General features: G+C 36.7%; 1 protein-coding gene across 4 annotated transcripts; it reads left to right on the top strand.

Moving 5' to 3' along the window:
• The first annotated feature begins 228 nt into the window (after positions 1–228).
• Positions 229–8,989, top strand: LOC132145158 (dual specificity protein kinase CLK2-like). Of its 4 annotated transcripts, none has more exons than XM_059555941.1 (13): positions 229–369; positions 1,741–1,934; positions 2,867–3,134; positions 3,989–4,082; positions 4,888–4,954; positions 5,371–5,487; positions 5,652–5,818; positions 5,944–6,038; positions 6,192–6,321; positions 7,124–7,206; positions 7,531–7,625; positions 7,742–7,832; positions 7,993–8,989. In XM_059555941.1, the coding sequence occupies exons 2-13, from the start codon at positions 1,741–1,743 to the stop codon at positions 8,182–8,184; spliced, it is 1,593 nt and encodes a 530-aa protein (XP_059411924.1). In that variant the 5' UTR covers positions 229–369; the 3' UTR covers positions 8,185–8,989. The 4 variants fall into 4 exon arrangements, with proteins under 4 accessions (XP_059411924.1, XP_059411925.1, XP_059411926.1 ...); XM_059555942.1 differs by having other exon boundaries at positions 3,992–4,082; XM_059555943.1 differs by having other exon boundaries at positions 230–369; positions 7,546–7,625.
• Positions 8,990–14,538: the final 5,549 nt, after the last annotated feature.

The following is a 14,538-nucleotide window of genomic DNA, read 5'->3' on the forward strand; positions in this document are numbered from 1 at the left end:
CTGCTTTTATATATCAGACTAAACAAAATTAATACAATTATCACTACTGTAAAATAAAAACGAATCCCTTTCAAATATATTAAGCTTTTTTGTCTATTACAACTTTACGTTCTTTATGTGAATACATTTTTGTGGTATTGTAGTAACTACGCTATTTGGTAGCTGCACATTTCTGCGGATTATAATCTTGGAATAAATGTTGCGCAGTTTGTGTTTACGTCGGATGCGCAAACGGCACGCGCGCGTATAAAGAACGTTGGAGGAGGGACCGGAAGTTGTTTTTTTTCACTGTTTGAGTAAGGATTTTGGAGCCGAAGCGTCAACACGGATTTTCTTTGGGACAAACGCACAGGGCTGGCCGCTAAAACGGTGATTACAAAACATTATTTTACTGTCTGTCACTTTTTGCCCCACTCTGAGTCGAATTACGTATTTGAAAATGGCCCGTTGAAGATTAGAAGATCTCAAAATGGCCGTCGACGCAGAGAGCAGCTAGTTAGCGCGAAAATATATAGTATTTATATGCTGTTTTTAAACTTTGTGGTTTCATGTCATGTTTCGACACTGTCGCACATTTTATAACAATAGAGACGACTATTATACCCTGTTATTAAAAGTGTAAAAGAAATATTGATGAAAAACCATAACAACTTAAGCTAGTTGGTACGCCTGTCCGTTCTTTTAAACGAAAATGTCGTTTTTCTTGTTGTTATATGTAATAAACATCTGTATATTTGCTCACATTTATCACTACCGTTAATTTCGATGTACTCGGTATTTCTTTGTGTTACTTGTAGCTCGTTCTTCGGTTTCTCCACTAAATATAGAAGTTGGCTCAAATAACTAGCTCTTGATATAGTTTGAGATATTATAACCCGTCAGCTTTCTGTTTGTGTTTCTTTCTTTCCAGATTTTAGATGTTCTCTAGCGCGTTTAAATACATGTTCATATTCAAATAATCATCTTAATTCTCATTTCTTAACTCTTCTTTAACGTTAGTCTCGTGTAACTTTTTTTTAAAATTTAAAATAATACATATGCGTAAAATCCAATGTTCTTTATGTATAATGTAGAAGTTGTTTTCCATGCAGACCCTTAGTGGTCCTCTCCTCAATATTCAGTATTGCAAAATACTAACAACGTGTGTTAACCATACAATAAAAAACACACAGTAACTTGTTATTAATCTAAAATCTCAGATTTCGTTGTGTTAACGTTAAATTATGTATGTCCTTCAAGTGTTTTAAGATCTGTTAGTTAGACCTACATCTATAAACTGTCCACGTATGGACTTTTTTTTACTTGTCCACGGGTGAATAATAGTGTATGATACAGTTTGACTTTTTCCTCCATTTACTGATTGTTTATATTAAATTAATTTTTTTTTTTTTTTTTTAAGTAGTTATTGTTTTGGATCCCTTTCTTCTGAATATAAAAGTTACAGGCTATTGCACTCTCACTTCCTCTATTTTTATCATGTATAAGTCTACTCTACTTAAATTTTTTTTTTTTTTTTAACCATTCAAGTGTTTATGCTGGGTTCTCGTCTTACTTCAAAGATAAAAATGTATGTTAATGTTACATATAAAAAATATTAAAGAGATTCCAGTGACCGTTTAAAAAAAAAAAAATAAATAAATATATATATATATATATATATATATATATAATTTTTTTTTTTTTTTTTTTTTTTTTTTTTTTTCTTGTTTATCTTAATATGTTTGTTTGTACCTTGAGCAGATGCCGCACTCCAGACGGTACTCGTCCTCGGAGAGGGCCAGCCGCAGCAACTACCAAGATCGTTATCGTGAGCGGGACAGAGACAGAGGGAGAAAACATCCGCATCGCCGCTCACCCACGTTTTCTTCCAGCAGTGAACGTGAGAGGAGAGGGAGAGGGCACAGACAGGATGCCGGTTATGCCAGATCCAGGAGGTATGATTGAGGAAGCATTGATCAAATTGCATGGGTTACCAGTGCTTGATGCCTTACTCCGCTCAAAAAGATACAAGCTGACAGCAATTGAGGCAGATTTCCACTAAACCGAAGAATAATATTGAACGTTAAATTGACACACTTTCAGTTTATTTGTGCTGTAAATTAAGATAATTATAATATTCTTATATATCAACATTGATACGTTTCCTGCACAAAATCGGCTTATTAGAGTGATTTCTGAAGGATCATGTGACACTGAAAAGACTATAGTAATGGCTGCTGAAAATTCAGCTATGGTGTCATGGGAATAAATTACTTTGTAAAATATATTCAAATAGAAAAGTTGAATTGCTTTGTAGTAATATTTCAAATAATCCTGTTTCAACTGTAGTTTTATTTACATTAATTTTTGTGTGTGGGTGCTGTGTACATTTATTATTTGTATATAAATACATTTGCATGCATGTGTATATATTAAATATAGTGTGTATGTATATGTACATGATAAATATACACAGAACACGCACGTTATGTAAACAAAAACCTATTTTGGATGCGATTAATCCAAATTAATTAAATTTGAGAGCACTAATATAATTCTTTTAATCTGATTAATGTATGGTGCTTTTATTGCATTTAGTAGTTCTACATGAGATATAATCAGTAGATCCTTTGCCACTTTTTTTTTTTAATTGCAAATTAATCATTTCTCAAATTTGAAGACCCTTAATTTGTATGCATTAGACTTTATTTAAAATAAAAATGTTGAATGTTAAAACTGATAACATGGCAATCTGAGGTTCATTTTGGAGTGTCAAATCCTATATATTTTATTATAATTTTTTAATGAATATTAATTCAAAACCAGGTAGTATGCCGTGCTCACCTGGAAGGAATTCAGTGTTAAATGACACGTATGTTCTCTCCAGCTATGACAACCGCTCTTCAGACCGCAGGCCGTACGACAGACACTACGGCGAGAGCTATCGGCGCCTGGACCACACCTGCACCCGGGACAGGGATCGCGACAGGGAACACAGGACGCCGAGCAACTACTACTCCCGCGATGCCTCGCCCAGCTACGACTACCGCGGGGGCCACGACCGGCAGCGCGAGGACTCGTACCGGAGGAAAGGCAGCAGGCGTAAGCACAAACGAAGGCGGCGTAGAACCAGGTCCTATAGCCCATCGTCCTCGGTGAGTACTTCAATACCCGAGCCTGCTCTTTCCCACCCCAAAGCCTTTCTCCTATCTCTACCTCTACACGCTCCTGTCTTTCTTTCTCCATAATGCTTTTCTTTTCCACAGCCCCAGGATTGGGTAAGTATGATCTCCTTTGTTTTATGTTCTTTTTGTTGACGTTTTGTCTTTTTTGATAGTGATAGTCCAAGTCTTGGCTTTCAGTGTTAGCCCCATCTGTAAGATTAAATAGCGAGGCTCAATTTAGTATACATTAATGTTAATACAAGAAGTGAATAGCTTTGTTGGGAGAGCCTCCGTAGTTAATAACTCATATCTATCATCGATTCTTTATCTTGCTGTATCTGCACACCTATATAACTCTTTCACACAGTTTAGATGTCAAAAATAAGTTTCATAATTTCAGCTCTCTTTCATCTTATTTCCAGTCTCCCACTATAGCAACATTTTCTTTGGAGATGTTATGGATGTAATAGTTGTGAATTAGCAATGCCTTTACTCACTTGCTCTTCTATGAGTAAATGTTGATGCAGGTTGCTTTTTGTGACTTTTTGTCAGGGTTGCTAGGCAGAGGGATGAGGGGAGTTTGAAAGCAAGCAAGCAAGAAGGGAGGGGTAAAATGTTATCTTTGACTTGATCCCTTGCACTATATCCCTATCGTTATATATATCTCCTCACGTGGTGTCATACGAATCGCCCCATGACCACCAAACCTACCTACAACAACTACAACACTGCTCATCTTCGACGCCATGGCTACGGCTGCCCCCCTCCACTCTCCCCGCTCCGCCCACCTCCCCTCCTCCCTCTGCGGTCGTGGCGTGACCTCTGACCTGTGACCGTGGCCGAAGCAGCGGAGTGCCAGCGGGACGAGGGCACTGTGTGTGAGGGACGACGAGGAGGGTCACCTGATCTGTCGGAGTGGCGACGTCCTGCAAGAGAGATGTACACACTGCCACTACTACTACTACTCCTCTACTCCTATATCGTAACCTTTCTCCCTATCAGTACCAGCACACAGCAGACACACACAGGGGAGGGCAGGAGGTCATGATCATGATGTTGGTGGTGATGATGACGCTGTCGTAGAATGTTCTCCCCTTTTGCCGGAACTGGCAAGGGGGAAGGCATGTCCAACATGTCTTTAGTAGCTCCTTTATTTATTTTATTCTTTTCAGTGGGGTTGGGGTGATTGTGATGCTGTGTAGAATTATGATCCTGACTGCCAGGTTCCAAGATTTAGCTTTTCCACGTCTCCATAATGTGCGTTTTATTCTGGTCAAGATTCACATTGCGCCTAGGCTGTCAGTCATTTAGATTTAATGATTAGATTGCTCTGTGACAATCGCAGAATTTCAATAGTCGCTGTGCATGTCTTTTTTTCATAGAATATACAGTAATTTTTTGTTTATGAATTAGCTTAAAGCAGTCCCATAGTTTTAAAATCGTTTAGTGAATTTTATTGTATTTATCCATTCCATTTTTCAAACAGAAATGTAGATTATTTTTGTTGTTGGAAAAAACTTGCCGTTTTTTTTTTTTTTTCAGACCAGACCTCAAACCTTTCATATTGCCTCTTGTCAGATTTTTTTTTTTTTTTTTTTTTAGGTTAACCCGTATAGATCGTTTTGGTTAAAAATGTGATTTTAGGAAGCTTGTTTAGGATGCCTCTTTAAATACGCTGTCTAATTGCTGTCTTTACATCTCCCCTCCCCTTTTCTACATCTTTTTCCCTCTATTTGTCTCTTAGATGAGATTGCCAGCACTTTGGGCGAGGGCACCTTCGGGAGGGTGATGCAATGTATTGATCATCGCAGGTGAGCGTCATCACTTGGCAACCAATCAGCTGCTTTATTACAAAACCATCATGGTGTGATCTTCAAATGAAAGTTGTTGCTTGGCTGTTAAAATATCTGTCTAGTTGTTAGGCTGGGAAATATCTGCTCTTGGGGCCAGAAATTCAGTGTGTGATAATTACAGGCAGCAAGAAAAGCAAGGGCTTATGGGCTTATGGTTCCTTTAACAAAATATTCAGAAAAATAAGAACCATCCCATCTTTTCCCAGTAGTTTTATTTGTCACTCTACAGGAAACAAGAAATCTATTAATCAATGTAGTTAATTTCTTTACTGCTTATAATTTTTTTTTTTTTTTCAATCTTGTAGGCAGTTAAAAAGCGAACTGACAGAAGTGAAACTGCGGTGTTTGAATTAATGCTCTTCTGCTTGGTTAAGGGGTGGAGCACACATCGCTCTGAAGATCATCAAAAATGTGGAGAAGTACAAAGAGGCAGCCCGGCTAGAGATCAACGTACTGGAACGAATCAATGAGAAAGATCCTGAGAATAAGAAGTGAGTTTGGATCAGAAACTTTATGAAATTAATGTTTAACAAAATTTAGCATGTTTTGAGCAATCACATATGCAGTACTTAAAATTGAAGAGCATCTAGGTGCAAACTTACCTTGAGGTATACTAAAGACCACAGTATTGGTAATTCTTTTTCTCGATTTTTAGTCTGTGTGTTCAGATGTTTGACTGGTTCGACTATCATGGCCATATGTGTATCAGTTTTGAGCTGTTGGCTCTCAGCACTTTTGATTTCCTCAAAGAAAACAATTACCTGCCCTACTCCATCTGTCAAGTGCGTCACATGGCCTACCAGATGTGCCTAGCTGTCAAGTGTAAGTAAACACACTATTTCAAAAAGCTCATTGAAGTTGGACTCCATTTGCTATGTATTAAATGGCCAGTCCTACTCATGGTATTTATGAATATGCTGATTTGTTCTGTTTCTCCTTATTTGCAGTTTTGCATGAAAACAAATTGACCCACACAGACCTGAAACCAGAAAACATTCTGTTTGTCAACTCTGACTTCACAATCACATACAATGTGGAGAAGGTAATGAAAGAGTTTGTCATTATTTTTGTGTGCATGTTAACATTCTAGCATGAGCTGCTGAAAAATCTCTTAGTTGACCACTAACATAGATTAAAAGAAAAAATTAAGGAAGTGCATGATAATTGATGCCCCTCATCTTTCTGTCTGTGGTAGAAGCGAGATGAGCGTACTGTGAAGAACACGTCGGTGAGGGTGGTGGATTTTGGCAGCGCTACATTTGACCACGAGCATCACAGCACTATTGTTTCTACCAGGCACTATAGAGCACCTGAAGTTATTCTAGGTAAGGACATGACCAAACGGCATGTTTTAGCAGCACACAATACTCTGAATGTAAATTTTAACAAAATAACTGGTATTAGCATGAAATGTGGCTATTTGAGTCACAGGACAAGAATGAGTTAATTGCTGCAGAAAGAAAGATTAGCTTCTTCCTTTCCAGCACAAAGAATTTAATTAGAGCCAGCTGGAGGCCACAATGACTTCATTCAACAGACTGCAGGGAATTGTCCAACGTAAGACTGGTTGCCATGAAAGCTTATACCCAACCTTAATCTGTTCTGAAATATCATCTTATAAAAATATGTTGCTTTGCTATAAATATAAATAAGTTAGTGGGTACTCCTGCTTGTATGTAAACTAAATATAAAAATGTTTGGGTCGGTAAGATTTTAAAATGTTTTTGAAAGTCTCTTTTGCTAGCCAAGGCTACGCTAATTATTTGTTATTGGTTATTTCTGTAATTGCAAAGCTGAATTTTCAGCATCATTACTCCAGTCTTCAGTGTCACGCCATCCTTTAGGAATCATTCTGATATGCTGATTTGTTGCCCAAGAAACATTTCTTATTATAAATGTTAAAAGCAGATGTGCCGCTTTTAATGTATAGGTTTAATGCACCTACACTCCTTGCAGAGATTCATAATTGCGATTTATTCACATTTTTGTAACTTTCGACCTTAACAGTTTGCACACTTCCTGCTGACTAAATATACTGTACAGTTTCCTGGTTATGATGCAGTAACATGATGTCACCATTAGATGACTCCATAACTCAATATTAAACCCAGTTGTTTTTTCTTGCAGAATTGGGCTGGAGTCAGCCGTGTGACGTGTGGAGTATAGGCTGCATACTCTTTGAATACTACCTTGGCTTCACTCTCTTCCAGGTACAAAATCTAACTCCACTACTTCTTTTTTCATGCCAGCTTTCTGAGTACCGACTGCAGATCTACACAGTCTACCATTCTTATGCTCACTAAGCAGCTTAAGATCAGATAGTCTCTGACCAAAGGGTTAGTGGTGTCCACATAAGCTCACTGAAGCCAAACACCTGCCATTAACACACTGACCTCAGATGCGCTCTCTAATGCGCTCTTTCTCAAGCACACACAGATCTCACAGATGTGTTGCACCTGTATTGTGAATCTTGACAAAACATATCTAAATGTATTAAGAGTCAAACTATGTAATGTTTATTCATGTTAATGTAGTTTTTTGCTTCTCAGACTCATGATAATCGTGAGCATTTAGCCATGATGGAGAGAATTTCAGGCCCTGTTCCTTCCCGTATGATTCGTAAGACTAGGTACCTTTTTGACACTGATTGTAATTTTCTAAAGCTTGTCTTCAAAGTATAGTTTCCATGTCTTTCTTTCTTACTCGTGCAGCAGGTTGTGCTAAAGTGATCTCTCCACCCCACAGGAAACAGAAATACTTTTATCGTGGACGTTTGGACTGGGACGAGAACTCTTCAGCAGGAAGATACGTCAGAGAAAACTGCAAACCTTTACGGGTAAGTAACAAAGTTTCAGGCCTGAATATTTAAGTATTCTGACACTTTTTTTTTTTTTTTTTACATTTTCACAATTAGGTTTTTTAATGTGCATATAAATCTGGGTGGTCAGATGTCAGTGTTCTCATACAATATTCTTTATGGTCCTTCTCTCTCTCAGAGATATCTTCTGTCTGAAGCTGAAGAGCATCACCAGTTGTTCGATCTGATCGAGGCCATGCTGGAGTACGAGCCGACGAAGCGTCTCACTCTGGCTGCAGCCCTGAGACATCCTTTCTTTCAGAGCACCATCAGCAGCGGTGATCAGAGCTCCTGCAAGAGCTGGGAGGGCAACCGTGACATCAGTCGGTGACAGTGACCTATGTCTTCAACCAACGTCTTACGCCAAAAAACCCTGAGGACTGGCATGCCAAGAGAGATACCATGGAGCTGAACTGACTTTTCATAAAGTCTTCTAATGCAAGAGAAGTTCAATAAAGCAGAAGTATATGATTTCTCAGTCATCTTCCCATAATGTGAGAACAGCTCTGTGTGCAGCGGGAGAATGTGAGGAGCTTGGGACATCTAGAAGATCCCAGTAAAGTGTCATGCATGTGTGATTGATAGGACATTTGAAGGGTTTTTGAATAAATACTCCCTTCAAGTTCAGTTCTTCCAGCCAATTGTGGCTAATGATATTTTTGGACAGCCGTAAGCAGAGGAAAATGTATTTGATACGGGGGGAAAAGCATTAACGTAACGCTCCAAAGTAACTGACAAAACCGCATCACTCTTACAATGTAGTTATTTATCGGGCAAATCTGTTTTGTGCATTTTAGCCCTTCGCTGGTAATCACCGATGCATCGCAACGCAGAGTAACAGAGCCAGCAGTGTTCTGGTGATTGTTTCCCTCGGCACACGTTTACAGTATTTATTTAGTGAACCAGACATCTCATTTTGTATCTTTGTATGGATTTGTCTGTATACATTTGTAAATACAAATAGATATGTTGTGACTAGAATAAAGGGCCTGTCTGCTTGCTGTGAAAGTTTTCACAGCGGCTCTCTAGGCAAATGTTTTTACAATCACATCATTCTTTAAATGTTGTTTCTATATTGACTGTATGTGTGTAGATGATATACTTTGCTGAATTTAAATTAAAATTTTGGCACTTAATTGGGTGTTAGTGCAGTGTTTAACTAGAGTTGAATGCTATGAAACTCTGCACTTTATTATCAGCCTTTGGTTTTATAACTCGATAGAAAACATTGAATTTGCAGTTTTCTGTGTTTAGAAAACACATCCCTTTGGAGTCATTTGAAGATCTGAGTATTAAAAATTAAACTACTGTTCCATGCAGTCTTGATATTTAAGATGGATATGAGGCATGCATTTAAAGGAATAGTTTATCCAAAACTGAAATTGCATTCATCCTTAGGAAATCCAAAATGTAGATTTGTATTTTTTCTTGGAAACAGATTTAGGGAAATGTAGCATTACATCACTTGCTCACCAATGGATCCTCTGCAGTGAATGGGTGCCATCAGAATGATCCCAAACAGCTGATAAAAACATGACAATATTCCACATGACTCCAGTCCATCAGTTAATGTCTACTGAAATAAAAAGATCTGTGTTTGAAACAGTCACAGTTTCATCAGCATAATTCTCTGAATTAGGAGATAAATATGAACAGATCAATAACGGTTTACAAATAAATAAACAACTAAACAGTTCTGTACAAATCTGTTGGTGGACTTTGATGTGAGAGGACAACGGTGAATTTCCTTTTTCCTCTTTGTTTTCGGATTAAGGGTTAGTTTTTTTGTCCAAAAAGTTAAAACCCCTTAATGATTGATTTCCCTTCACCTGATGAACGGAGTCGTGTGGATTCTCGTGCTGTTTTATCAGCAGTTTTTTTTTCAGCTCATTCTGACAGCACCCATTCACTGCAGAGGATCTACTTGTAAGCAAGTGCTGTAATGCTATGCTTTTTCTCCAAATTTGTTCCTATGAATAAACTACTGTAAGTCATCTACATCTCGGATGGACTTAAGGTAAATCTTCAGCAAACATTCATCATTCCTTAAAACTAATTATAAAGAGGTAGAGATTCTAAAAATATGTGAATGTATAAAACATAAAAACACGTCAAGTCTAAAATATTATGAACGATGGAAGAATAAAAGAATCCAGAGATGTATTTGTATTTGGCCCTCTTTTTCTTTTTCATTGCCAAAAGATTTAAAGAGCACAGCTTAGTGTGAAGACAACCACAGTAAAGCTCTTCTACAATACAAGCACCGTTTCTCTGATCATCCACCCAGCTTTATTTAGAAAGCATCACTCTAGCAGACGTAATCTACTACAGTCATTTAGTCATTCCAGGCCTACTGTCAAGTGAGAAACAGACAAACTAAAACAACAATATACCCAACATGCAACCTTAATACAGTATTTGCCAAAGAGTGCCAAAAAAAAGTCACTATGGCCCAAATAAAATGTATTAGTAGATAAATAATATACTAATAATATAATTTTGAAAAATGTTGTATTGTCAAATTGTGAACTAGAGGTTGTTTGAGGCTGAGGAGTGTACCAGCTGTTGATGTTAAAAATGTTTTTCTTTCAACGCTGACTTCATTCACGTTCATCTGATGTTGTCTGTAAGCTCCTCCGTCTGTTTTCCCTCCTACCTTCCCATCTGTTGGCAGGAAAGATCTTACCCTTAATCTGTTAAGATCAATAATCATACAACAGGTGTTTCTCTTCAAACTTTTAAGTTGCTGTAAGTTTAAAGAAAATAGTTGGTCAGCTTCACCCTCCTAAAATATAGATTTTTACACATAGTTGTGATTAAACTGATATTAGCAACATCATGACTGTGAAATGTCCGCCATCACTAATGTGATTATAAACAATTACGTCATTTGGGAATTAGCTGGGACAGATGCAGGGAGGGAGCTGGCTTTAAAAACATAGAGCTCATCCAGACTGCTGCTGGAAAGATAACAGAGAGTTCCTGAGTTTGGCGTCAGGTTGGTTCAAATTCACATACATCTGAAGAGTTTCAGCAAATGTCAGGTATGTCAGGCCTTTATGCTAAATTAAGAACTTAAGATTGTTATTTTATCTACTATATACTTATAATTTGATTATCAAATGTAGTAATGTTATATTATTTTACTTTAATTATCTGTTACTATTAATTGATTAACTGAATTAATATAATAAGTTAAGTTAATAGGCTATTATTTATTATAGGCTATTAATTAATGGATGCATTTATTTATTTGTACATTAGTAGATACGTGATATGTGTAGATGTGATTATTAGTGAAAAGAAAAAGTGAGAAAGTGAAGTGACATTCAGCCAAGTATGGTGACCCATACTCAGAATTAGTGCTCTGCATTTAACCCATCCGAAATACACACACACACACACACACACACACACACACACACACACACACACACCCGGAGCAGTGGGCAGCCATTTATGCTGCGGCGCCCGGGGAGCAGTTGGGGGTTCGATGCCTTGCTCAAGGGCACCTAAGTCGTGGTATTGAAGGTGGAGAGAGAACTGTACATGCACTCCCCGCACCCACAATTCCTGCCGGCCCGGGACTCGAACTCACAACCTTTCGATTGGGAGTCCGACTCTCTAACCATTAGGCCACGACTTCCCCCTGCTATTTACATTTATTAAATGTAAATAGCATATTTGCACAATGAATACAGTAGGCTATAGATATATAGGGTTTGTAAAATGTTTCTGAATGAAGTCTCTTATGCTCAGTGATACTGCATTTATTATTAAATACGGTAAAAATAGTAATATTGTGAATTGTGAACATTTTGTTAATTTAAAATTCAAATTGTTTATTTTGATTTAATTTTTTTTTAAATGTAAAGATGCATACGTAAACATAATTTTTTTTTCCTTTTTTTGTATTTTTGTTTGCTATAAATTGATTGGTCTATCTGATTTGTTTATTTATTCATTTATTTTTATAGGTTTTCTAGGTGTCATACGACACTGGAGTAGCTGAAATACACTTCTTTACAATCTTGAACATTAGTATCACTTTGTTTGGGAAAGACTCAAGTTCATTAAGAAACGCTAAAGGAGAGATGGATGCAGTGGTGAAGAAATCCCTGTGTGCCCCTTTCCGACAGCTGACCAGCTGCATGACCGGGGATAAGGATGGATTTAGCCGGAAAGGCAAAACCGTCCGCCGGAAGAGCGCCCCCTGCTGCTACGGTCAGACAGCACACGACTCATCCTGGTTGAGGACTTACCAAGCGGAGTTGAACAGGGAAAGGTACAAAAACACGTTTATAAAATTATTGGACACTTATTAGCTAATCTTTATGGCTTAAATTAAAAAGTAATTGTTTGCATTCTGTCCGATCAGGAAACTGAGGCAAGTCAAATTTGCGCAAAAGAACGCAGAAAGAACCGCGATGAGGGCACATTACAGAAGCCCACACCGCTTCACGAAGGTACGTTTGTGTTCACTTAAAAATTATATTTGCTGAAACAACAGAATACAGTGGCTAACTTATAGTAGCCTGTATGTACGTTTTCCAGGCACCTGTACAGAGGGCAAACATAAAAAGCAAGACCCCCACCAAAAGTGACAACTCTCTTTTTGGCGCCTTCCAAGGACTCAGTCTCAGTATGAATGGAGCACAAGTCTCAAATGCAGATCCGTGTAAAGTCATGTGACCAAGAGAACCATTTCAAATGACTGTAATGATGGGACATCCGACTGATCCAGTATAATTCCTGCTTCCCAAGAGGAATTTCCTCAAGAGCGCTGCTGATAAATAGGCCTATCAGTTCAATATCTGAGGCGAATTATCAATTCCAGAAATATCCTATAATCTGATTATGGTGTATCATGATAAGATATCATGATTATGATAAGTCATGAGACCTCAGTGAAAATCAGTGTTAAAATATAATACAATAATAATAATATAATTAAAAAGTCTTTAGTAGCTATTAAAAAATATATACAAAACAAATAAATTAATTCATAATTAATAAATATTTTATATTTTTCCCTTTAAGCACCTAACTAAAATAAAAAAAACTAATAATTAGAAGAGTTTTCACTGGTGATCTCAGACTCATTGTACAGTATGTGTGGTTTATATTTATTGTCTCCATGTTTCTGTACCTCTATATTTTTATTTTGAACACTCAAGTTCACTGAGGATTTACAGTAACAACTGAACTCAAATCAGTTTCTCAGATCTCAACTGGTAAACAACTAAACCAGTTATGATTCTGGCTTTCTCTTGCGTAAAATTTTTCCAATAAAATGATCAACATTCGATCATTTTGCAGATAATTTTACCAGAATTTTGCAACATTTTCCCAGTTACCTATATGAACAAAACTATGTTGGTCAAACTGACCCAGTAGCTGTATTTACGTAGGACAATTCAATTAGTGGATACACAGTACAACATTGCAGAACATGAGCCAGCACATTTGGCCGTGTCCCCACCTCTTTGCAGAAAGCCTGTGTGTGTATAGCAAAGGCAGTGTCTTTAATTATTTCCTCTTGTTTGCCAAAGGTAAAGCATCTCACTTATGCTCAGACTCAGGAACAAGATACTCAGCACTTTACAGGATTGACAGTCGTTGAAACAAGATACTATACGATTGAGTCACTGAATTTACCTATGGCCTGATGTGAGTAACAATTGGCCTGCACTACACTGTGCAAGAATTAACAATGCTACTATAGTTGTCACACTTATTATGTTATATTTTTGCCTGATACTTTAAAGTCTTGGCTACGAAAAAGATTTCCACCATTTTTGCCATGGTGAGCTACAGCTCATTTACCACAACTTGTCCTTTTATGAACCCATATCATTACACATAGACTGTATGGGGTAAGTTGTCACAACTGGAACCTGCAGTTTGACACTGATTTGAGAAATATGAAATCTTATATTTAAATAGGCAGGCTATAGCTTTTAGCAAAACAGTAAAACAATGAAACTTCAAGAATGGAAAAGTTAACATCCCAATAATATCCAACCATCGTTTGCGGTAAATGTACAGTAAAAATGACAGTTAATTAATTTACAACAATACAATACAACAAAACGTGACAACTCACCCCAGTAAAAATGTGCTCTGACCTGACATTCATGGAAAAATTGTTTGGTCTGAATAAATGTGTAATTTCCTTTTAATGTCCCAACAACTAGCACTATCCTATATTTATTTTGGAATATAAATATATTTTAATTATATATATATAAAATTATTTTGGGATAAATATCAAATTTAATTTGGAGGACAGATTTCACAAAATTATTATTATTTTTTTAGGAGGGTTTTGAATTACATTTTGGAAACCAACAAAAACCACTAATAAAAAATGCAAAACCTTAATTTATTTTATTTTTTTACAAAAAGTATAATATATTTTAAATAAATACATAAATCAATTAAATTAAAAATAAAATAAAACATTGTGTATTATAAATACACTCATACATAGCCTACTACATTTTTAAATAGTAATACAAAATCTTATTAAAAAAAAACATTGTTTAAATTATATGATATATTTTAAATGAATATATTTATACATACATAAATACATACTACATTATTAAATTAATGTACTGCTAGAAAACACAATTTAAAAACAAAAAACAAATCGGCCTACTACATTTTAAAAACAATTTGC

This window comes from Carassius carassius, chromosome 8 (assembly GCF_963082965.1).
Source record: "Carassius carassius chromosome 8, fCarCar2.1, whole genome shotgun sequence".
NCBI lineage: Eukaryota > Metazoa > Chordata > Actinopteri > Cypriniformes > Cyprinidae > Carassius > Carassius carassius.

What these genes read in the sequence shown, in the direction of transcription:
- LOC132145158 (XM_059555941.1), top strand. Translation starts at nt 1,741, where the DNA reads ATGCCGCACTCCAGACGGTACTCGTCCTCGGAGAGGGCCAGCCGCAGC. An exon ending in GGTTATGCCAGATCCAGGAG is followed by an intron (nt 1,935 to 2,866) that starts GTATGATTGAGG and finishes TGTTCTCTCCAG; the next exon opens with CTATGACAACCGCTCTTCAG. An exon ending in AGCACCTGAAGTTATTCTAG is followed by an intron (nt 6,322 to 7,123) that starts GTAAGGACATGA and finishes TTTTTCTTGCAG; the next exon opens with AATTGGGCTGGAGTCAGCCG.